Source organism: Panulirus ornatus, chromosome 55, assembly GCF_036320965.1.
Source record: "Panulirus ornatus isolate Po-2019 chromosome 55, ASM3632096v1, whole genome shotgun sequence".
NCBI lineage: Eukaryota > Metazoa > Arthropoda > Malacostraca > Decapoda > Palinuridae > Panulirus > Panulirus ornatus.
The window spans coordinates 25,567,469-25,592,149 of record NC_092278.1 but is presented as its reverse complement, the minus strand read 5'-3'; the positions used below and the strand labels follow the sequence as shown (position 1 = coordinate 25,592,149).

At 39.6% G+C, this 24,681-nt stretch overlaps 1 protein-coding gene across 3 annotated transcripts in view; it reads left to right on the top strand.

The window, feature by feature from the left end:
- The window catches only part of Rabex-5 (Rabaptin-5-associated exchange factor for Rab5), an 82,354-nt gene that overhangs the window by 4,678 nt on the left and 52,995 nt on the right, over positions 1-24,681 (top strand). For all 3 annotated transcript variants that reach the window (XM_071693256.1, XM_071693253.1, XM_071693254.1), the window contains exons 2-4: positions 10,848-11,043; positions 18,562-18,719; positions 20,330-20,415. In XM_071693256.1, coding sequence (XP_071549357.1) covers positions 10,859-11,043; positions 18,562-18,719; positions 20,330-20,415 — 429 coding nt within the window. In that variant the 5' untranslated portion in view covers positions 10,848-10,858. The remainder of the gene's footprint in view (positions 1-10,847; positions 11,044-18,561; positions 18,720-20,329; positions 20,416-24,681) is intronic.

The following is a 24,681-nucleotide window of genomic DNA, read 5'->3' as shown; positions in this document are numbered from 1 at the left end:
TAGAGTTGATAGAGATGCTCTGTGGAAGGTATTAAGAATATATGGTGTGGGAGGCAAGTTGTTAGAAGCAGTGAAAAGTTTTTATCGAGGATGTAAGGCATGTGTACGTGTAGGAAGAGAGGAAAGTGATTGGTTCTCAGTGAATGTAGGTTTGCGGCAGGGGTGTGTGATGTCTCCATGGTTGTTTAATTTGTTTATGGATGGGGTTGTTAGGGAGGTAAAGGCAAGAGTTTTGGAAAGAGGGGCAAGTATGAAGTCTGTTGGGGATGAGAGAGCTTGGGAAGTGAGTCAGTTGTTGTTCGCTGATGATACAGCACTGGTGGCTGATTCATGTGAGAAACTGCAGAAGCTGGTGACAGAGTTTGGTAAAGTGTGTGGAAGAAGAAAGTTAAGAGTAAATGTGAATAAGAGCAAGGTCATTAGGTACAGTAGGGTTGAGGGTCAAGTAAATTGGGAGGTGAGTTTGAATGGAGAAAAACTGGAGGAAGTGAAGTGTTTTAGATATCTGGGAGTGGATCTGGCAGCGGATGGAACCATGGAAGCAGAATTGGACCATAGGGTGGGGGAGGGGGCGAAAATTCTGGGAGCCTTGAAGAATGTGTGGAAGTCGAGAACATTATCTCGGAAAGCAAAAATGGGTATGTTTGAAGGAATAGTGGTTCCAACAATGTTGTATGGTTGCGAGGCGTGGGCTATGGATAGAGTTGTGCGCAGGAGGATGGATGTTCTGGAAATGAGATGTCTGAGGACAATGTGTGGTGTGGGGTGGTTTGATCGAGTAAGTAACGTAAGGGTGAGAGAGATGTGTGGAAATAAAAAGAGCGTGGTTGAGAGAGCAGAAGAGTGTGTTTTGAAATGGTTAGGGCACATGGAGAGAATGAGTGAGGAAAGGTTGACCAAGAAGATATATGTGTCGGAGGTGGAGGGAACGAGGAGAAGAGGGAGACCAAATTGGAGGTGAAAAGATGGAGTGAAAAAGATTTTGTGTGATCGGGGCCTGAACTTGCAGGAGGGTGAAAGGAGGGCAAGGAATAGAGTGAATTGGAGCAATGTGGTATACCGGGGTTGACGTGCTGTCAGTGGATTGAATCAAGACATGTGAAGCGTCTGGGGTAAACCATGGAAAGCTGTGTAGGTATGTATATGTGCGTGTGTGGACGTATGTATATACATGTGTATGGGGGGGGTTGGGCCATTTCTTTCGTCTGTTTCCTTGCGCTACCTCGCAAACGCGGGAGACAGCGACAAAGTATAAAAAAAAAAATATATATATATATATATTTTTTTTTTTTTGCTTTGTCGCTGTCTCCCGCATTTGCGAGGTAGCGCAAGGAAACAGACGAAAGAAATGGCCCAACCTACCCCCATACACATGTATATACATACGTCCACACACGCAAATATACATACCTACACAGCTTTCCATGGTTTACCCCAGATGCTGCACATGCCTTGATTCAATCAACTGACAGCACGTCAACCCCGGTATACCACATCGCTCCAATTCACTCTATTCCTTGCCCTCCTTTCACCCTCCTGCATGTTCAGGCCCCGATCACACAAAATCTTTTTCACTCCATCTTTCCACCTCCAATTTGGTCTCCCTCTTCTCCTCGTTCCCTCCACCTCCGACACATATAACCTCTTGGTCAATCTTTCCTCACTCATTCTCTGCATGTGACCAAACCATTTCAAAACACCCTCTTCTGCTCTCTCAACCACGCTCTTTTTATTTACACACATCTCTCTTACCCTTACGTTACTTACTCGATCAAACCACCTCACACCACACATTGTCCTCAAACATCTCATTTCCAGCACATCCATCCTCCTGCGCACAACTCTATCCATAGTCCACGCCTCGCAACCATACAACATTGTTGGAACCACTATTCCTTCAAACATACCCATTTTTGCTTTCCGAGATAATGTTCTCGACTTCCACACATTCTTCAAGGCTCCCAGAATTTTCGCCCCCTCCCCCACCCTATGATCCACTTCCACTTCCATGGTTCCATCCGCTGCCAGATCCACTCCCAGATATCTAAAACACTTCACTTCCTCCAGTTTTTCTCCATTCAAACTCACCTCCCAATTGACTTGACCCTCAACCCTACTGTACCTAATAACCTTGCTCTTATTCACATTTACTCTTAACTTTCTTCTTTCACACACTTTACCAAACTCAGTCACCAGCTTCTGTAGTTTCTCACATGAATCAGCCACCAGCGCTGTATCATCAGCGAACAACAACTGACTCACTTCCCAAGCTCTCTCATCCCCAACAGACTTCATACTTGCCCCTCTTTCCAAAACTCTTGCATTCACCTCCCTAACAACCCCATCCATAAACAAATTAAACAACCATGGAGACATCACACACCCCTGCCGCAAACCTACATTCACTGAGAACCAATCACTTTCCTCTCTTCCTACACGTACACATGCCTTACATCCTCGATAAAAACTGGGGATATTCCCTGGGGATAGTGGATTAAGAATACTTCCCACGCATTCCTCACGTGTCGTAGAAGGCGACTAAAGGGGACGGGAGCGGGGGGCCAGAAACCCTCCCCTCCTTGTATTTTAACTTTCTAAAAGGGGAAACAGAAGAAGGAGTCACGCGAGGAGTGTTCATCCTCCTCGAAGGCTCAGATTGGGGTGTATAAATGTGTGTGGATGTAACCAAGATGAGAAAAAAGGAGAGATAGGTAGTATGTTTGAGGAAAGGAACCTGGATGTTTTGGCTCTGAGTGAAACGAAGCTAAAGGGTAAAGGGGAAGAGTGGTTTGGGAATGTCTTGGGAGTAAAGTCAGGGGTTAGTGAGAGGACAAGAGCTAGGGAAGGAGTAGCACTACTCCTGAATCAGGAGTTGTGGGAGTATGTGATAGAGTGTAAGAAAGTAAATTCTAGATTGATATGGGTAAAACTGAAAGTTGATGGAGAGAGATGGGTGATTATTGGTGCATATGCACCTGGGCATGAGAAGAAAGATCATGAGAGGCAAGTGTTTTGGGAGCAGCTGAATGAGTGTGTTAGTGGTTTTGATGCACAAAATCAGGTTATAGTGATGGGTGATTTGAATGCAAAGGTCAGTAATGTGGCAGTTGAGGGAATAATTGGCATACATGGAGTGTTCAGTGTTGTAAATGGAAATGGTGAAGAGCTTGTAGATTTATGTGCTGAAAAAGGACTGGTGATTGGGAATACCTGGTTTAAAAAGCGAGATATACATAAGTATGTAAGTAGGAGAGATGGCCAGAGAGCGTTATTGGATTACGTGTTAATTGACAGGCGTGCGAAAGAGAGACTTTTGGATGTTAATGTGCTGAGAGGTGCAACTGGAGGGATGTCTGATCATTATCTTGTGGAAGCAAAGGTGAAGATTTGTGGGGTTTTCAGAAAAGAAGAGAGAATGTTGGGGTGAAGAGAGTGGTGTGAGGAAGTGAGCTTGGGAAGGAGACTTGTGTGAGGAAGTACCAGGAGAGACTGAGTACAGAATGGAAAAAGGTGAGAACAAAGGAGGTAAGGGGAATGGGTGAGGAATGGGATGTATTTAGGGAAGCAGTGATGGCTTGCGCAAAAAATGCTTGTGGCATGAGAAGTGTGGGAGGTGGGTTGATTAGAAAAGGTAGTGAGTGGTGTAATGAAGAAGTAAGATTATTAGTGAAAGAGAAGAGAGGGGCATTTGAACGATTTTTGCAGGGAAAAAATGCAAATGAATGGGAGAGGTATGAAAGAAAGAGGCAGGAGGTCAAGAGAAAGGTGCAAGAGGTGAAAAAGAGGGCAAATGAGAGTTGGGGTGAGAGAGTATCATTAAATTTCATGGAGAATAAAAAGATGTTCTAGAAGGAGGTAAATAAAGTGCGTAAGACAATGGAGCAAATGGGAACTTCAGTGAAGGGGGCTAATGGGGAGGTGATAACAAGTAGTGGTGATATGAGAAGGAGATGGAGTGAGTATTTTGAAGGTTTGTTGAATGTGTTTGATGATAGAGTGGCAGATGTGGGATGTCTTGGTCGAGGTGGTGTGCAAAGTGAGAGGGTTAGGGAAAATGATTTGGTAAATAGAGAAGAGGTAGTAAAAGCTTTATGGAAGATGAAAGCTGGCAAAGAAGCAGGTGTGGATGGCATTGCAGTGGAATTTATTAAAAAAGGGGGTGACTGTATTGTTGACTGGTTGGTAAGGTTATTTAATGTATGTGTGATTCATGGTGAAGTGCCTGAGGATTGGCGGAATGCTTGCATAGTGCCATTGTACAAAGGCAAAGGGGATAAGAGTGAGTGCTCAAATTACAGAGGTATAAGTTTGTTGAGTATTCCTGGTAAATTATATGGGAGGGTATTGATTGAGAGGGTGAAGGCATGTACAGAGCATCAGATTGGGGAAGAGTAGTGTGGTTTCAGAAGTGGTAGAGGATGTGTAGATCAGGTGTTTGCTTTGAAGAAGCAAATGGATTTGTATGTAGCATTTATGGATCTGGAGAAGGCATATGATAGAGTTAATAGAGATGCTCTGTGGAAGGTACTAAGAATATATGGTGTGGGAGGCAAGTTGTTAGAAGCAGTGAAAAGTTTTTATCGAGGATGTAAGGCATGTGTACATGTAGGAAGAGAGGAAAGTGATTGGTTCTCAGTGAATGTAGGTTTGCGGCAGGGGTGTGTGATGTCTCCATGGTTGTTTAATTTGTTTATGGATGGGGTTGTTAAGGAGGTGAATGCAAGAGTTTTGGAAAGAGGGGCAAGTATGAAGTCTGTTGTGGATGAGAGAGCTTGGGAAGTGAGTCGGTTGTTGTTCGCTGATGATACAGCGCTGGTGGCTGATTCATGTAAGAAACTGCAGAAGCTGGTGACTGAGTTTGGTAAAGTGTGTGAAAGAAGAAAGTTAAGAGTAAATGTGAATAAGAGCAAGGTTATTAGGTACAGTAGGGTTGAGGGTCAAGTCAATTGGGAGGTAAGTTTGAATGGAGAAAAGCTGGAGGAAGTGAAGTGTTTTAGATATCTGGGAGTGGATCTGGCAGTGGATGGAACCATGGAAGCGGAAGTGAATCATAGGGTGGGGGAGGGGGCGAAAATTCTGGGAGCCTTGAAGAATGTGTGGAAGTCGAGAACATTATCTCGGAAAGCAAAAATGGGTATGTTTGAAGGAATAGTGGTTCCAACAATGTTGTATGGTTGCGAGGTGTGGGCTATGGATAGAGTTGTGCGCAGGAGGGTGGATGTGCTGGAAATGAGATGTTTGAGGACAATGTGTGGTGTGAGGTGGTTTGATCGAGTAAGTAATGTAAGGGTGAGAGAGATGTGTGGAAATAAATAGAGTGTGGTTGAGAGAGCAGAAGAGGGTGTTTTGAAATGGTTTGGTCACATGCAGAGAATGAGTGGGGAAAGATTGACCAAGAGGATATATGCGTCAAAGTGGAGGGAATGAGGAGAAGTGGGAGACCAAATTGGAGGTGGAAAGATGGAGTGAAAAAGATTTTGAGTGATCGGGGCCTGAACATGCAGGAGGGTGAAAGGCGTGCAAGGAATAGAGTGAATTGGAACGATGTGGTATACCGGGGTCGACGTGCTGTCAATGGATTGAACCAGGGCATGTGAAGCGTCTGGGGTAAACCATGCAAAGTTCTGTGGGGCCTGGATGTGGAAAGGGAGCTGTGGTTTCGGTGCATTATTACATGACAGCTAGAGACTGATTGTGAACGAATGGGGCCTTTGGTGTTTTTCCTAGTGCTACCTCGCACACATGAGGGGGGAGGGGGTTGTTATTCCATGTGTGGCGAGGTGGCGATGGGAACAAATAAAGGCAGACAGTATGAATTATGTACATGTGTATATATGTATATGTCTGTGTGTGTATATATATGTGTACATTGAGATGTATAGGTATGTATAGTGTGCGTGTGTGGACATGTATGTATATACATGTGTATGTGGGCGGGTTGGGCCATTATTTCGTCTGTTTCCTTGCGCTACCTCGCTGACGCGGGAGACAGCGACAAAGCAAAATAAATAAATATAAATAAATATATACGTATATATATGTATACATTGAAATGTATAGGGATGTATATGTGCGTGTGGACATGTATGTATAAACGCGTATTTGGGTGAGTTGGGCTATTCTTTCGCCTGTTTCCTTGCGCTACCTCACTAATGCGGGAGACAGTGACAAAGTATGATAAGTGAATGAATAATTTCTGCCATACATTTTGGCTACTAAGTGACACTCTCATAAATCTGTTTGAGTTTTACAAGTGTTTTGCTTTCATAAACATTAATTAACCCCACATTTTCTGTGATATACAGCATATTCATGATTATTACCTAGATATTGTTCAATAAAGTATAATGCTTAGAATCATGTTCTGCATTTGTTACTGAATTCTCAAAACACTACACTAGTACTGCAGAACAGAATTGCTCAATATCCTAACTACTAGTAATACAGAGTTAATTAGACTTTTACCTTATGTTTTGTCAAATGATATTGAAGAAGATAATGTAATAGTATAGTATAAGGGAAAAGTGAAAGAAATAATATGATAATGAAAAGTCAACCGAGCCTATAACAGTCTCACCTTTGTAGCAGGCAAAATTCATCTTGATTTTCAGTATTCTAGTAAAAGTACAACAGTGACATCCATGATTGAGTGCTGCCAGTATATTGACAGATGTTTTGTATCATTTCACTGTGCAGGTGTGTAAGTAGTTAGATGAGGTCCTAAAAGGTTCTGTTGATATTTTACAAGAGTATTACCTACTTACACATTACTTAACCAAATTTTCTGTGATATAACCATTATTGCCTTATTGATTATCTTTCAATGAAACAAAATGCATTAAATCAAGTTTTGCAATTGATATTATATTCTTAAGCTCCACTCTAGTGATGCAGAGGTCACCCAGTATTCAAGAACAATAGTAATGAAAAGCGAATCTAGACAACAACTGATACCAACTTAAGTTCTACCAAATAGGTATTTTGCAAGTAAAAGTCTAGTTTATCTCTGTATAGCTATTAACTTTGTGTATTGAGTGATTCTGTTCTGTAATGCAAGTGTAGGGTTTAAAGAATATAATAGCAGTTGTGGAGCTTGATGATGACCATTATATTTCATTTAGTAATATGAAACAAGGCTATATAAGTAAATCTAGGAAAATTTGATATTGATTAAAGTAAAGGTATAACATGTTTGTCAATAATCAACAGACCCTTCAAAAACCTCACATATATATCTCATTGTTCAGTATTCTGGACAAGATGTATCCTCACAATCATGAATGAGAACTTGAGGGGATGCTGCATTCCTAGCATCTATTGGATTTAATGGCAGTATGCTTCAGCTATCATTTTGGCCACTGAGTAAGGTTTTATAGGTTCTGTAGATATTTTACATGTGAATTATATACTTTTACATCAAATAACCTTACAGTTGCCTTGCTGTGTATGTAATCCTTACTCTCTCCTCATTAAAAGATGGTTCAGGACAATCTGATGCTGCAAATCATGCTTACAACATAAGTTGCATTCTCTGAGCACTGTAGTAGCAATGCAGAAGAAAATCACTTAGTATTCAAATCTAATGATGATGAGAAGCATTAATTTGGCCTCTTGTTAATTTTAATGTTTATTTTTCTTTACAACACATTTAGGTTATGGTGAAGCAGGCTAGGGTCACATTAAGGTGTACAAAGGTTGAGCAGCAGAATGTCCACATTAGGGGCTTGGTAAGGTTGATTGGTGTTCACTTTATGGTCTGCTCATAAGTCAAATTCAAACTGTAGCGTTTGATTTTTTGTATCATTTTACTAGGGGCAGTTTACATCTTCCCACTTCAAGATAAGTGCTGGTTATTGCAGTTTTTATAAAGAAAAACATGTAATGGATGAAACAAGTCACAGTTAAAAGCCATCTAGGGTTATGGGAATAAGATAAGAGAAAAAGAAAATAGAAATAAATTAGACCCTCTTAGGTGTTTTAGACTGTTCAGAGGAGGATATAATGGTCAGTCCTTGAGTGGCCAGTCTCCATATAGAAACTTTAGAAAGCATCAGCCAACAGTCTACAAAGCCTTGTGAGTGGAGGCTGGTGCAAACATTGTATGAGCATAAAAGAAAAAAATGATGCTTGTAGAACGGAGAGAGCAGCAGCAACTTTGTGGCATACGGAAAGGGATGGTTGAAGAGAAATGATGCTCGGGGATTAATAAGACAGAAGGCTTTTGATTCCCCTCTGGTTGATAAGCAGGTGGAGAAAGAACCACCCCACATGGAGCAATATTTCATATTAGGTGAAAAAAACTGCTGCGTATTTGAAATGGTAGCTCTCAAGAAAAATTATTACAGTACCTACACAACACCACTATATTTTGGGAAGCAGACTTTTTTATATTGATTTTAACTAGAATGAAGTGAAGAGTATGATTCTGCTCAACATTTTTATGTATTTACAAGGTTAAATTATGGTGTTTTGAAAATGAACAGAGGAAAACTAATGATTCTAAAGATATAGGGAAAAATTGCACCATTAGATGTAGCAAGGTCCCTGTTTCCCCATTTTAAGATGCTGCATAGGTCTGAATTGAGAGAGAGATATGTTCAGTTTAAGAAAGAGAATGAGGATTAGAAGGAGGAGGAGTGGCAAGTAAGTTTAATTGTGTAAAGAAGAATCATCAGCATAGAAGTGAATAGGGAGTTCAGAAAGCAGAATCTAATGCCACACCCTCTCAGATGCTTTGGAGATGTCAAGGGTCATGACAAAAAAGACACCAAAATCCCTGAGAGAAGAGGACCAGAGGTGAGTTGTATAGAAGAGAACATCACCAGTGTACATAGAACATATTTGTGTTCAGAAAGAAGGGAATGGGATTCTGATCATTAAAGAGAATTAAGAAGAGTTTCTAAGATTGCGATAGCAGACCTGAGAGCACAGTAGTGGGACTGTAGTTAGGGGTGTTAGAGTGATCTAGGGATGGGCTGCACCAAGGCATGCTTCCAAGGAGAAGGAAAGGTTAGGTTTTTTTACAGAGAGGCAAAATAGGTGTGGAAAAATGAAAGGTAAAGTAAAAACATTCCATGTATTTGCTGTTTTTAGCTAACAGGCACATAACAAATGAAGAGGGAAATTTTTGCCACATTTAAAATGTGTGAAAACCTTGAAAATTGGTTGTAGTAAAAAGCATTAGTAAAATTCATTCACTGAGGATCATAAAGTGAATCTTCAAATTATTGAAAAGCATTTTGTCAAATGCACCAATTTTGTTTGCTTTGGTGATTTTGGAGCAGCTTTTGTATGCATTGAAATTTGTTCTTATGTGAGAAAGACTTCTGGTTAAGTGCATTGGCATGCGTTCAAAGATTGATTGATGGCTTGCAAGAATTAAAAAAATGAATAACATTCTGTAGTCTGAGTGGGCAATGATGAATGTGCATCTGAGCTGCATATAAATGAAGTGATTTTGATGGTGATTGAATTATGGGTGTGGAAATAAAAAGAGCGTGGTTCAGAGAGCAGAAGAGGGTGTTTTGAAATGGTTTGGGCACATGGAGAGAATGAGTGAGGAAAGATTGACCAAGAGGATATATGTGTCGGAGGTGGAGGGAACGAGAAGTGGGAGACCAAATTGGAGGTGGAAAGATGGAGTGAAAAAGATTTTGAGTGATCGGGGCCTGAACATGCAGGAGGGTGAAAGGCGGGCAAGGAATAGAGTGAATTGGATCGATGTGGTATACCGGGGTTGACGTGCTGTCAGTGGATTGAATCAGGGCATGTGAAGCGTCTGGGGTAAACCATGGAAAGTTGTGTGGGGCCTGGATGTGGAAAGGGAGCTGTGGTTTCGGGCATTATTGCATGACAACTAGAGACTGAGTGTGAACGAATGGGGCCTTTGTTGTCTTTTCCTAGTGCTACCTTGCACACATGAGGGGGGAGGGGGATGGTATTCCATGTGTGGCAAGGTGGCGATGGGAATGAATAGGGGCAGGCAGTGTGAATTGTGTGCATGGGTATATATGTATGGGTCTGTGTGTGTATATATATGTGTACTTTGAGATGTATAGGTATGTATATTTGCGTGTGTGGGCGTGTGTGTATGTACATTGTGTATGGGTGTGGGTTGTGCCATTTCTTTCGTCTGTTTCCTTGCGCTACCTCGCAAATGCGGGAGACAGCGACAAAGCAAAATAGATAAATAGATAATATTTTTATTATTGGAGCCATAAATCCAATATCTTTTGTTGCTGAAATTGTTGTTTAGAGGATTGTTTGGAATATGATTGCAGTATGAATCTTTTGAAATATATAAAAAGTTGGCAGAGAAATGAAGACAGAAAAAATATGTATCCACTTGTTTGTCATACAGTATTTGAAAAATCACATATACGAGTAAGTAAATAACTACATAATATGTTTGCTGGAGTATGGGGAGAAAAAAGGTTGCTTTGTAAATATACTAGTTAAATGATTGTATTTAGGAGCTACAGGATTTTGATGATTTACCAGGTATACTGACACTGGCACCGGTCTAATCTTACTTAAGTAGCTGAACTACCTAACCAAACCTGAGTGAATAAGAGAGAAAATAGGTAGGCTACCCTTCATATAAGTAATCTTTAGCTTAGCTTATTGTCTCTGCTTATGTTATCATCCATCTTTCTCTCTATACATGGCACACTGTTAGCTAAAGCATTGATTGGTCCAGGGTACTTTTGTTAAGACTTTTGTTTTACTTTTCTTGCTTTTTCTTGGATTTTTGGACTTTGAAGATGTACTACAGTTTGGTTCCATCCATAACATCTTGGATGTAGAAAAAGAAGGATATGTTTGATTTTTTTCTTTTTAATTTTCAGCCTGATTAGTGATGTCAAACTCAGCCTGGACAGGGGCAAGACCCCATATTGATGAATCAGAATTGTTGTGCCAGACAGGATGTGGGTATTATGGAAACCCAGCATGGGATGGACACTGCTCCAAGTGCTACAAGGAAAGAATTCAGAAAAAAAATCAACGAAAGACAGTGTTTGACCCAACACAGAAGATTCGCAGGTGGGGTACTGACTATGTTACTTACTTGGAGACCCGCTATTATTGCCTTTTCACTTTTTCCATCGCTTCATTTCACCATTGTTATTGACCCATTCTTATGTAATGGAAGTTGAGAAATGTGAAAATTAGTTGGCTTATGTTAGGTTGTGTTATTAACACATTTTGAGGCTTCTATGTTTGAAGAAAAGCCGTTGAAGATCCTGATGTATATGTCTTGTTTTTCACAGGAAAAACACATTTTTCATTAGATTTTGAGATCACAAAAATTTATTGTACACTGGATTTTGTTTAGTTCAGATGACTTACATAAAAGTTTGGGTTGGGTGTTATCAAAATTGGCAAAATCAGTGGGGTATGGGACATTGTAATTTTTGTGAAAAGAGGATTTTAAACAAGTCGCTGATTAAACATTCCCTTATGCCTTGTTTAAGACTGAATCAGCAATATTCTAGTGGCTGTTCACTTATGTGGAGTTTTAGTAAAACTGTTTAACGTGTCTTAGAAGTAGAGCATGAAATATTTGAGTTGAGCTATGGCTTTGATAAGTGTTTTTGTTTATAAAAGACAATGGCATTTCTCATTTTTGTTGTGCAGCAGAAAGGCTCATTTTAACATTTCTAAGTACAGTGCCTCCAAAGATGCCCAACACAGTCAATGTATTGCATTTTCTTTTTTCTTAAGTGAATCTCACAGCTTTCTTAGTGATGAAAAGTTGAAAGAACTTTGTATCCTCTTTTTAAGAAAGAAGGGAAAGTTGTATAAGATTCTGTCCATCAGCAAATTAAGTGCATGAAGAATGGTACACTAGATCTGAAAGAATCTCTGCAAGGAAGATACAGAGCTATTAAGTTTGCAGTAATACTGCAGAATAGGCCAAAAGATAAACCAAAAATTGTTAAGTGGTTCAAAACGTTGAAACCATGGTAAAGATTTTGATATTTTTTATGTGCTTTTCCAATAGAGGACACAGCTCATGTCCCAAATCTAGTTCCAATGCTAAGAGAGAAAAATGTTCTGTGTTCTGCAGCATATTAACAGATTACTATAATCAGGGATCTGTCTATCTCTGTGATGCCTCTTTCCACCTGGAACTCCCTCGGGGTGGCGACCATAACAGTAGTTTCTCCATAACTAGTGAAATCCAATACCACTTCTTACCCCTAAGTGCTTCATCCATAACAGGCCAATGGCAGAAGGCAACTCTCGTGCAGTGTTTGCAGGGTCTCCTACATAATGTTCCTATTTACTACTTAATGCACTTGTCCTATATTACTACCAACTACTTTTATTGAATGTTCTTATCTAATGCTTTGCTTAAACATTCCTACCTATTACTTCTGTCTGTTACTCCTGCCATTTTTCTTGAAGGTATAGTGCATAATGTTCAAGGAGAACTATAGAATTGGATTGTGGGGCTTGATTGTGGCTAGTAGGCTATGGTTTCTGTTATAATTGTCCCTGGGGATGGGAGGAAGGATACTGCCTTCATATCTTCTTGTTGCAGAGGATTACTAAAAGGGTAGTGTGGGTGGGTGGGGGTCAGGAACCTTCCTCTCCATGTATTTCAGTTTTTAAAGGTGGGAACAAAAGCAGTCAAGAGGGGAGTGCTCATCCTCCTTGAAGGCTCAGGCAGGGGTATCTAAATGTGCATGGATGTAACTAAGGTACAGAAAAAAGGAGAGGCAGTTAGTTTGAAAACTGTAAATTTTTCTTGAAAATTAGTGTTTAGTATTTTCTGATGGCCAGTGATAGTTTTTATACAAAGTTAGCATGCAACACTTTTGAAAGTTAGCATGGAGCACTTTTGGAAGTGCCACTAGTTAATGTTAAAAAGATTTCCAGTACCTTTATTAGCAGTAGATAATGAAGGGGCTGTGGTTGCTCTTTCTGCCTTTGTTATGTGTATCAGTAGTAGGTTATAGATTCTTATCTGATTATCCGAGTCATAGTGCAGTTATATCACCAAACAATGGTTGGGGCACAGATGATATCCTCTAACCTTATACTGTTTATAGTGCTGTTCATTCATGCAATTAAAAATTGAAAATATGTATTATATGGACTAGTGTTTATAGGATACTGTTATTTCTTGGCACTGGTGATCATTAACAGTGTATTGACTTTTTTATGCAATCATTAATTTGTTCTTAGAATTTAGCGAATTAAGTAATTTGATGTACCATTTGAATAACTAAGTGAGTGTTATCAGTGAAGGGGAGCAGATCAGACATGGATATTCATGTAGTAAAGTACCGGTAATTTACAGAATGTTGTTGGTTGAGCTGTGCTATGGCAGGAATAGAACTAATGTGTGTCAAAGTATGGAGATTTTTATATATTTTTGACATGCCATTTTCCCACTTCAGAAGATGGTTGTAAATACTGAATCTTTACTTCTCCTTCCCCTTTGAGACTTAAGATATACCAAGGAGTGTGATGTGACAGAAAAAAATCCTCATGACCAGGTTACTATGTATTTCACTAGCAACATGATTATTAAGTTTAAGCTGGTTTAAAGGAGCCCTGGACTGGTGACCACTTGTTTTGAATTCTCAAGGTGGCTGCATGTAATTTTAATGCCTCACCTGATGTCTTAGATTTTACATCACTTACACATATTTTCTACTGAAAGTATATCAGTTATACTTTATGTTTTTGTTCCTATACCACACGTATAAGGACTTTTATGTACTGAAAGGATGTTTTTGCAACACCTCTTCCCAATTTATGCATGCCATATACCATTTCTCCATTACCATTATTACTAGGAACTTGTTTTAAAATTTCAGAATTCCAGGAAGAGAGTAGGTAGACCCATATTTCTTGGACTACAAATTAGAATGTATGAAAATGCATAAAGTTAGATACCACAAAGAATTGATGAAGTGTGCAGTAATGCTCCGAAAAATATCATGTTCAAGAGACATCATAAAGGCACAACACTTCTATAATGGATAGGGAGAGAAAGGATGCGTGGCAAAGTTGACGTGTGCCATATTAGATGAAAGTAATGATGCCTCATGGATGACAGGATTTTAAATGAATGTAGGAATTACTGGATGATAAATCCTCTTGATGTAGTTAATAGTGTGTAGTAGGACTGACCATGAAGAGAAAAATAGAATCCATTATTAATGAGAATTAAGATTTTATGGAATTTATGACATATAAGATGTTGAGGTCTTGAATATGAAAGTTCATTCTGAATATTCATTTATGTTATTAAAGTGCGTAGTAAGTTAACTCATGTTTTAGTGGTGCATAAACAGGTGTTTGCTGATGTGAATTTCTGTAGAATTAGTTTTTGTAATGGATCAAAGCATAGCAAGTGAAGTTTTATACATACTGTTGAGATTACAATAGTCAGTAATTGTGCCATTCTTCACATTTGTACCTTATCTTTTGCCTTTTCTAAGCTTGTTTTTTAACATCTATCTCAATAGTGATGGCATGTATGAAACAAATGCCCTGTATTCATTCCTTGTCATCTTTCATGAATGATTTGAAATGATGATTATATCTATCTATCTGTATCTCTGATGCTTATTTCAATTGGAACTCCCTCAAAGCAGTTGCCACCACAACAAAGTCTCCATAACTAAAGAACTCCAGTGCTGCCTCTTATCCTTCAGTGCCTCATCCATAACAGGCCACTGGCAGAGGGCAAGCCTAGTGCAGTTTTGTAGGGGCTCCTATCAAATGTTCCTAATACTTTCTTCTATCTAATGTTCCTGCCTACTGCTTCTATCTAATGTTTCTACCTAATAATCCTGCCCAAATGTTCCTACCTACTACATCTATCTACTGCTCCTACCATTTTGCCAAAAGGGAGGGCTAGCACATAATGCTCACTGTATGAAAATATATTATTATACTTATTATTATACTTTGTCGCTGTCTCCCGCGTTTGCGAGGTAGCGCAAGGAAACGGATGAAAGAAATGCCCCCCCCCCATACACATGTATATACATACGTCCACACACGCAAATATACATACCTACACAGCTTTCCATGGTTTACCCCAGACGCTTCACATGTGTTGTCAAGTATTGCATATGACAAGGAGAGAGTGTAACTTTGTGGTCAGAATGCCAGTAGTTTACATGTTAATGAGACAGAAGGAAAAGACAACTATATGGTCAGAGGAATGCAACTTGACAACCACTAAAGTGCTGGCTCACTAACCAGATGCCTCTAACCCTCCTGATACCCAGGGGGGTAGCACTGGTAATATACCTCCCTAGTTGTTGGCTTTTTACCAACTACTACCTACAAAATGATAAAGATATATGTGTCAGAGGTGGAGGGAACAAGGCGAAATGGGAGACCAAATTGGAGGTGGAAGGATGGGATGAAAAACATTTTGAGCGATCGGGGCCTGAACATACAGGAGGGTGAGAGGCGTGCAAGGAATAGAGTGAATTGGAACAATGTGGTATACTGGGGTTGATGAGCTGTCAATAGACTGAACCAGAGCATGTGAAGCATCCGGGGTAAACCATGGAAAGGTCTGTGGGGCCTGAATGTGGATAGGGAGCTGTTGTTTTAGTGCATTACACATGACCGCTAGAGACTGGGTGTGAACAAATGTGACCTTTTTGTCTGTATTCCTGACGCTGCCTCACTGAAGCAGGGACAGTGATGCTGTTTACCTGTGGGGCAGGGCAACAGCAGGAATGGATGAAGGCAAGCAAGTGTGAATATGTACATGTGTATGTATAGAATGTCTGCATATGTGTATGTATACGTATTTATATGTTGATATGTATATGTGTGTATGTGGGCGTTTATGTATATATGTGTATATGAGTGGATGGTCCATTCTTCATCTGTTTCCTAGTGCTACCCCACTGATGCGGGAAACAGTGATTATGTATAATGATAATACTATACCTGTTTTAAAAGGGGGACACATTAGTATACATAGGTAAATAGAAAAGATGGCCAACAGACATTATTGGAATACATAGTGATTGATAGGTATGTAAAAGACAGGGTCATGGATGTGAATGTGCTGAGAGGGGCAGCTGGTGTGATGTCTGATCATTTCTTGGTGGAGGCAAGGGTGAATATTTGTTGAGGTTTTTGGAGAAGAGGAAATGATATGGGTGAGAAGAGAGTGGTGAAAGTGAGTGAGCTTGGAAGAGAGATATGTGTGAAGAAATACTAAGAGAGATTGAGTGTAGAATGGTAAAAGATGAGAATAAACACTGATAGGGGAGTGGGCGAAGGGAAGCAGTGCTGGCATGTGCAAGAGAAGCATGTGGCAGGTGGGAGGTGGGGAGTCTAGCAAGGGTGATGAGGAGTGGAGTAATGAAATAAAGTTTTTAGTGAAATAGGAAGAAGTGATTTTATGAAAGGTACTTAGAGGGATGGAGTTTAAATGATTGGGAAATATTTAAGAGGAAATGGCATGAGGTCTAGAGGATGGTGCAGGGGTTAAAATAAAGGGCAAATGAGAGTTTGGTTGAGTGAGTATCAGTAAACTTCAGGGAAAAATGATGTTTAAGGAGGTTAATAGTATGAGAAAAACAAGAGAACAAATGGGAATGTTAGTGAAGGGGGAAAATGAGAAAGTGGTAACAGATAGTGATGAAGAGAGGAGGAGGTGGAGTGAGTATTTTGAAGGATTGTAGAATGCATTTGATTTTAAGATGGCGGATGTGGTGTTTTTGAGTTAGGGAGGTTTGTCAAATGAAAGTCATGGAGGGCAGTTTAGTGAAGAAAGAGGTGGTGAATGCCTTGTGTAAGATGAAATGTGGCAGGGCGGCTGATGAGGATGGCATTGCAGTTGGACTCATTAAGAAAGGGGATGACTTGTTGATTGGTTAGTTAGGATTCATGTTTTCGTGGTGAGGATGGGTGAAATACATGTATGGTTCCAATGTATATAGGCAAAGCATACATAGGTGAGTGTTCAAATTACAGAGGTTTAAGTCTGTTGAGCATTCCTGGTAAGTTGTAAGGGAGAGTGGTGGTTAAGAGGGTGAAGACATGTTTAGAACATCAAATTGGGGAGGAACATTATAGTTTCAGAAGTGATAGAGGATGTGTGGATCATGCATTTACCTTGAAGAATGTGAGAAATGTTTAAAGAAACAGATGGATTTGTATGTGGCATTTAAGGATCAGGAGAAAGCATTTGATTTGGTTGAAAGAAATGCCTTGTGGAAGGTCTTACAAATTTACTGTGTGGGAAGAAAACTGGTAAAAGCAGTGAGTTTTTATCAAGGACATAAGGCATGTGTATGACCAGGTTCCAGATGAAGGTTGGTCTCCAGCAGGAGTCTGTGATGTTACCATGGCTGTTTGTTATGTTTATGACTGGGTTGGTCAGGAAAGTAAATGCAAAAGTCGTGGAGAGAGGGTTGAATAAGCTGTCTGTAGGAGATTAGAGGGCCTGAGAAGTAAGTCACATGTTTGCTGATGATACAGCACTGGTGGCTGATTCATGTGAGAAACTGCCAAAGTTGGCAACTGAGTCTGGGAAAGTGTGAGAGAGTTGAGAGTAAATGTAAATAAAAGCAAGGTTATTACGTTTAGGAGGGCAGAGGGACAAGTTAGTTGGGTGTATGAGTTTGAATGGAGAAAATTTAGAGGAAGTGTGTTTTAGGTACCTGGGAGTGAGCATGGCAGTGAAAAGAACCAAGGAAGTGGAAGTGAGTCATAGGTTGGGTGAGGAGGCAAAGGTTTTGGGAGCATTGAGAAGTGTATGGAAAGAAAGAAGGGTAAAAATGGGTATGGTTAAAGGTATACTAGTCCCATCAATGTTGGATGGATGTGAGGCATGGGCTGTAGATGAGGATGTGTGGAGGTAGGCAGATGTGTTGGAAATGAAATGTTTGAAGTCAGTATTTGGTGTGAGAGGGTTTGGTCATGTAACTAATAAAAAGGCAAGAGAGAGGTTTGATAATCAGAACAGTGTGGATAAAAGAGCTGAAGAGGGTGTTTAGAGAGAATGAGTTGGAGATGTTGACAATGAGACTGAATTGAAGACTGAGGGAGGGAGAGAAAAAGATTTGGAGTGATTGGGGCCTGGATATGTTAGAGGATGAAACACATGTGTGGGATAATGAATTTGAATGGTGTGATGTGTTAGGGTCGAAGTGCTCTCAGTAGACTGCACCAGGGCTTATGAAGTGGCTTGGTGAAATGACGGAAAGGTCCGTAGGGCTTGGCTGTGGATAGAGAGCTGTGGTTTTGTTACATTACACAAGACAGCTAGAGAATGGATGTGAGCAGATGTGGCTTTTCTATGTCTTTTCCTGGCATTACCTCACTTGTGTAGGAAATGGCAAACAAGTATAGAAATAAATAGAGCTTAAGATAGATTACCTTGGTTTGTGTGGTTATCATTATCACGATGATCTGTTACATCATATTAGAGGTTCATCCAGTGATTTGTTTGTTATCATTGTTAACCTTTAAATTCATTCATATCTATACTTGACAGATATATAATCATTATTAAATTATAATGTCTACATGGTGCTAATGTCATATTGCATATATTTTCAGCAAGGTGAGCCGTTCAGTGAGTGATGTGTCAGAGCTTACATCAACTGCTACCTCTTTGATGAGCCGCAAGTTTGATCGCTTTGAAGAGAAGCGAAGACTGCAGTTAGACAAGAGAACTAAGGCCGTGAAGTCCATTTTCCGCAAATCTCAGAGCAAGGGTGTGTTATGAGAGGTTATGTAATGAGCAGGTGCAAAGGGATTGTGCATTGATTTGAAATTTTAACCATTTGTTCCATGTGATATGTTCAGAAAAGATGTAAAATTACTTTTGTTTAAATGAACTGAAGTGGAAACTAAAGGTGAATGAAATGTGTACTGCAGTACAGAAAAGGGGTTGTATTCCAGATAATGGACAGATACTAAGATTGTTTTGGTGTTTTTATTGGAATGAGAGTAGAAGGCAATAGATGGGACACAAAATGAGTTTCAAAGCAGTTTGAAAGGAAAATGGATGAAAGAGTTGAATAATCATGTACATAATTATGAAAGTTTGGTGAAGCAGATGTTGCAAAGGGTACATTGAATCGTAGAAGGAACCAATACTTGGTTAAATAACAAGTAAGGTTAAAAGCTATTATAGATGTTAGAGAGAATGAATATTTTAAGTAGCAGAAGATGTATGGAAATATAGGTTATATTGTATTGTTTTTTGTATAAATGATTCATTATTATGTGCTTTCATAGAATTGAAAACTGTTCACTTTGTTGACTTGTATTTGTGCAAAACTTTGTGATTTAACAGACAGTGGGTGTTATTAGACAGCCCATTCCCATTTAGTACCTTAGATTGATGGTTTACTTGATTAGGTTTGCCAGATTTTCTAAAACTTTAAAGAAGAATTGTGGATACAGAAGACAGGTTAAAGAAGGTGATTGAGGTTTTTAGAAAAATCAGTTGTAGACATTGAAGATTGAAAGGTATGAATGGGGTTTTAGGCTGTAGTATCACATGAATGAAAAATAGTGTGAGAAGAGGAAAGTAGAAACTAGAGTTTTATATAAGCCACAGTATGTGTGTGACTGACGGGATATCTCAAAAAGGTTGTAGTGGTGTGAGTGAAGATATGTCTATACTTCCCTTTCCTTGGAAGTTGGGGAATAAGAATACTGCCCATGTTTGTTCTTTGTGTTGTATGAGGTGATTAATGGGTGGGAGCTGGGGGCTGAAAACCCTCCCATCTTTTAATATAAATGTAAAAGTGGGGAAAGATAAAAGCTCCAAGCAGTTATTGTCATTAAAGGCTCATTTGTTTGTTCCTGACACTTCTTTGAAGTGAGGAAAGTATATGGTTAAAAAAAAAAAGTGTAGAGATGGGAGGAAATATTGGAAGTGTTTCAGATTAGTTGAGAATGAAGTAGTTGAATATGAAGAAAGAAAGTGAAGTCAATTTTGGCATCTGCATTGGCTGATATGACAGGGAAGATGTGTTATGTAGCTGCCTGAATGCATGGAATATAAAGCCTTTGGTGCATCAGTAGATGGGTGCAGTGTTGTTACCTGTATATAAAGGAATAGTTGCTTCCTATCTCAATGATGATATGACTCTTAGCATGGAATTTTTTTGAAGTCTTACCGTAATGTTGCTCATCAGGAAAATAGTGGTAACTATTATGCACAGTTGCCACCCTGTGTAAATCACATTTAAAGCACTTAGTTCTTATTTTTCTGTTGCATTTTCTTAACCTGTTGCTTATGTTCTTAACATATCTCCATAACATTCTCTCATTGTTTATATTTAATATATTAATATGTGAGATTATATTGTAGATCCAACCAAAGAACAGTGGAAGCCAACCCGTCAACTTAGCTTTGAATCTCAGTGTGTTGGTCAAGAATTGAAAGACTTTCTCAAGGTAAGATTTTCTCCAGATTTTTTCTATGTAGATAATTATGAATTCATGTATGATTTAAGTAAAAACCTGTTGAAGAGAATTGTGGAGAAGAAATATAGGAGAAATGCAAATTGCTTTATCATTAACTGATTTCAAGTTGGATGTTTTGAACCAAAACTGAATATGATCATTAGGGGTTTTAGGGAAGACTTCTGTCTGTTTCATTTATTTTCTCCAATATTCTCTTGAAAATGTAGATGATTGTTAGTTTGTGCAATAGGTAAGAACCTGCTGAATGGAAATTTGTACAAAAAAATATGAAATTAAAAGTTGAGGTGAATGTGAATAAAAGCAAGGTTATTAGGATTAGTAAGGTTATGGGACAGCTTTGTTGGGATGAGCTTGAATGGAGAAAAATTAGAGTAAGTGAAGTGTTTTAGATACTTGGGAGTGGACATGGCAGCAAACAGAACCATGGAAGCAGAAGTAAGTCATAGGATGGATGAAGGTCCTGGTTGTCCTGAAGAATGTGTGGAAAGAGAGAACATTATCTGGAAGGGCAAAAAAGTGTATGTTTGAAGGATTAGTAGTCCCAACACTGTCATATGGATGTGAGGCATGTGCTGTAGATAAGGCTGTTCGTAGGAGGATGATGTGTTGGAAATGAAATGTTTGAGGACATTAGGTGTGAGGTGGTTTGATCAAGTAAATATCAAAAGATGTGTGGTAATAAAAAGAGAGTGGTTGAGAGAGTGGAAGAGAGTGTTCTGAAATGGTTTGGACATAAGGAGAAAATGAGTGAGGAAATGTTGACAAAGAGAATATGTATGTCAGAAGTGGAGGGAACAAGGATAAAAGGGAGACCAATCAGACTTGGAAGGATAAAATGAAAAAGAATTGAGCTTTCAGGGCCTGAGCAGACAGGATGGTGAAAGGCTTGAATGGGATATAGCAAACTGAAACGATATGGTAAACTGGGGTCGATGTGCTGTCAGTGGACTAAACCAGGGTATGGTGAAGCATCTGGGGTAAACCGTGGAAAGGTCTGTGGAGCCTATTTGTGGGTAGGGAGCTATGGTTTCTGCGCATTACACATGACAGCTAGAGAATGGATGTTAGCGGGTGTGGCCTTTCTTTGTCTGTCCTTGGCACTACCTCGCTAACGCAGGAAACAGTGATCAGATATGAAAGAAAATTTAGTATCATTCACTGACCATTTTGCAGTTCTTGTGGAGATGTGGTATCAGGAAGAAAGAAAAGGTAAAAGTGTTGACAAGGGAGAAGATGAATCAGAAAGAATGCAAGGAGGAGTATGAGAGAAGGGTGACATACTTTAGATGAAAGGTCAGTACATGTGGGGATTAAGTCATGTGGATGGGGTGTATTCATTATTCTCTTTGTATTTCAGTTACTGCCTAGCCTTTATGTGGAGTTTTGTCCATGTCTCAATTCTTCAACATGAAAAAAAGTTTAGTGAAAGACTGTTATTGAATGGAAAATTAGTAGATGGATACAAGGATGTGAGATATAAGAATAAAAGTAGAAATGCATAGTGGATGGCCGAGATTATATATGCTGTGTGTTGCTCAAAAGAAATGTACCAGTGGAAGTTCAGCAAAGGAGGAAGGAAGAATACAGGATGTTTCATTAGAATGTTAAGAGGCTGATAGAGGAAAGCTGAGAAACAGTATATGAAGATTTTGGACAAAAGTTGAGCAGAAAGTTTAAGGAAATCAAGAAATTTGACTGGAAAGGGGTGAAAAAAGGAAAGAGGTGGATATAAGAGTTAAAATGTAAATGTGAGATATAAGGAAGGGGAGTTGCTAAATCAAAAGGAAGAATTGGTAGGAAGATGGAAAAAGTAATTGAGGAACTGATGAGTACTGGTGAAGGTGAGGCAGCATTTGTTACATGCATTGGCACAGCAGATGGCAGGAAATGGATACAAGTGCTGGGGCCTATAGAAAGATGGAAGGTGAAATCATGATAATGAGGTTGAGTGTAGGAAAGGTACCTGGAGTGGATGGAATTACAACTGAAATATTGAAGTGTGGAGGAAAAAGTGTGGTAGAATGGATGTATTTGATATGCAACTTAGCTTGGTAGCAGACAGTTGTTCCTGGAGGTTAGCTGAAAGCAATTATTATGCCTTTATCCAAAGGAAGAAGTGCTAGGATATATTTAGCAGTTATAGGGGAATGAGTCTGTTAAGTGTACCAGGACTTATGGCATTCTGTCCACAAACAAACAGCCTCTCATTGTCATATAGAACACTTGATAGCACTTAACTCACAGAACTCTTTTCTTTGTAACTCTGATTTTCCTATGGTAGAAATGATAAGAAGGAGCATTAGGTGGGAGCATTAAGTATAAGTTGTAGGTTGGGACATTAGGTAGAAGTAGTCAGTGGGAGCCTTGAAAACACTGCACTAGAGTTGCCCTCTGCTAGTAGCCTGTGAAAGGCCATGGCCACCTCCTTGAGGGAGCTCTTAAAGAGAATGAGCATTGGTGGTATAGACAGGTAGATAGATAGAATACCAGAAAAAGTGCATGCAAGAATACTAATTGATAGAGTAATGAAAGTGACAGAACGCAAAATGAGGAAAGAGGGTTTTAGTAGAGGTAGGGAAGATAAGAAGCTTTATGCAGCTTTTATGGATTAGGAGAAAACATATGATAGAGTTGAGTAGAATGCTTTATGGATATGTTAAGGATATATGGGGAAGTGGGACAGCTGTTGGATGATGTGAAGGCTGACTTCTATAGAGGAGCAAATATATGTGTAAGAGTGGATGGAGAGTTGAACAAAAATTTTCTGTATACATGTGGGTGTGAGGCAGGGCTTTGTGATGTCACAATGGCTTTTTAACATTTATATGGATGTTAGTTAAAAGCCTGCTTTTGGATGACCCTGTGTTGTTTGCTGATGGTGAAGAGGAGTTAAAGAAGGTTGTAAGTTTGTCTTATTCTGTGTGTAAGCATAGGCAGTTGGAGGTGAATGCGAGTGAAAGTAAAGTAATGGTGTTCAAAAGGAAGCGGAGTGAAGATATAGATTTTGCATGCCTTAGAGAGCAATGGAAGAAAGTGTACTGAACTGTTATAGTTATGGGGGAGAAAGACTGTAAGAGGTGACAGAATTTAAGTATTTTGGAGCTATCTTGAGTTAGTTTGGTGATATGGAAGGAGAGGTGAAGGAGAGAGCAGTACAGGGCAGAAGAGTCACTGGTTCCCTTAATAGAATAATGAAGGGTAAAGATGTAAGTATGGATGTGAAGAAAGGATTAAGGGACAGTGTAATCCTCCTGACCCTGACCTCTGCAGCCAAAACTTGTCAAGAATCCAGGTTGTGGAAATGAGTTATTTGAGGAAAGCTGCTTTTACTGTGACTGGATGGAATGAAGAAAGTAATTTGGGAATGTATGAGAGATTTGGTAAGGCAAGGAATGGTGGAGTGGGTGAAACAATACTTTGAAGTGATTTTGGCTAATGGAGAGAATGCAAGATGGGGAATTTACAAGGATGTAGAAAGAGTTCAAGGTGGGGAGTTTTCAAAGAGTGTGTATGATTAAAGGGATTAATGTGAGAGGACCATCTGTGACATAGTGGAAGAGTACTGGAAAGAGAGAAACAGGGAAAGAATTCGTAGAATGATATATGTAAGGGAGGTATATAAGGACAGGGACAAGTGGAGACTCTTGCCGTGACCACTCCCTTAATGGGAGTACCCAGGGGGAATGGGAGGTCAAGAGAAAGGTGCAAGAGGTGAAAAAGAGGGCAAATGAGAGTTGGGGTGAGAGAGTATCATTAAATTTTAGGGAGAATAAAAAGATGTTCTGGAAGGAGGTAAATAAAGTGCGTAAGACAAGGGAGCAAATGGGAACTTCAGTGAAGGGTGCTAATGGGGAGGTGATAACAAGTAGTGGTGATGTGAGAAGGAGATGGAGTGAGTATTTTGAAGGTTTGTTGAATGTGTTTGATGATAGAGTGGCAGATATAGGGTGTCTTGGTCGAGGTGGTGTGCAAAGTGAGAGGGTTGGGGAAAATGATTTGGTAAACAGAGAAGAGGTAGTAAAAGCTTTGCGGAAGATGAAAGCCGGCAAGGCAGCATGTTTGGATGGTATTGCAGTGGAATCTATTAAAAAAGGGGGTGACTGTATTGTTGACTGGTTGGTAAGGTTATTTAATGTATGTATGACTCATGGTGAGGTGCCTGAGGATTGGCGGAATGCATGCATAGTGCCATTGTACAAAGGCAAAGGGGATAAGAGTGAGTGCTCAAATTACAGA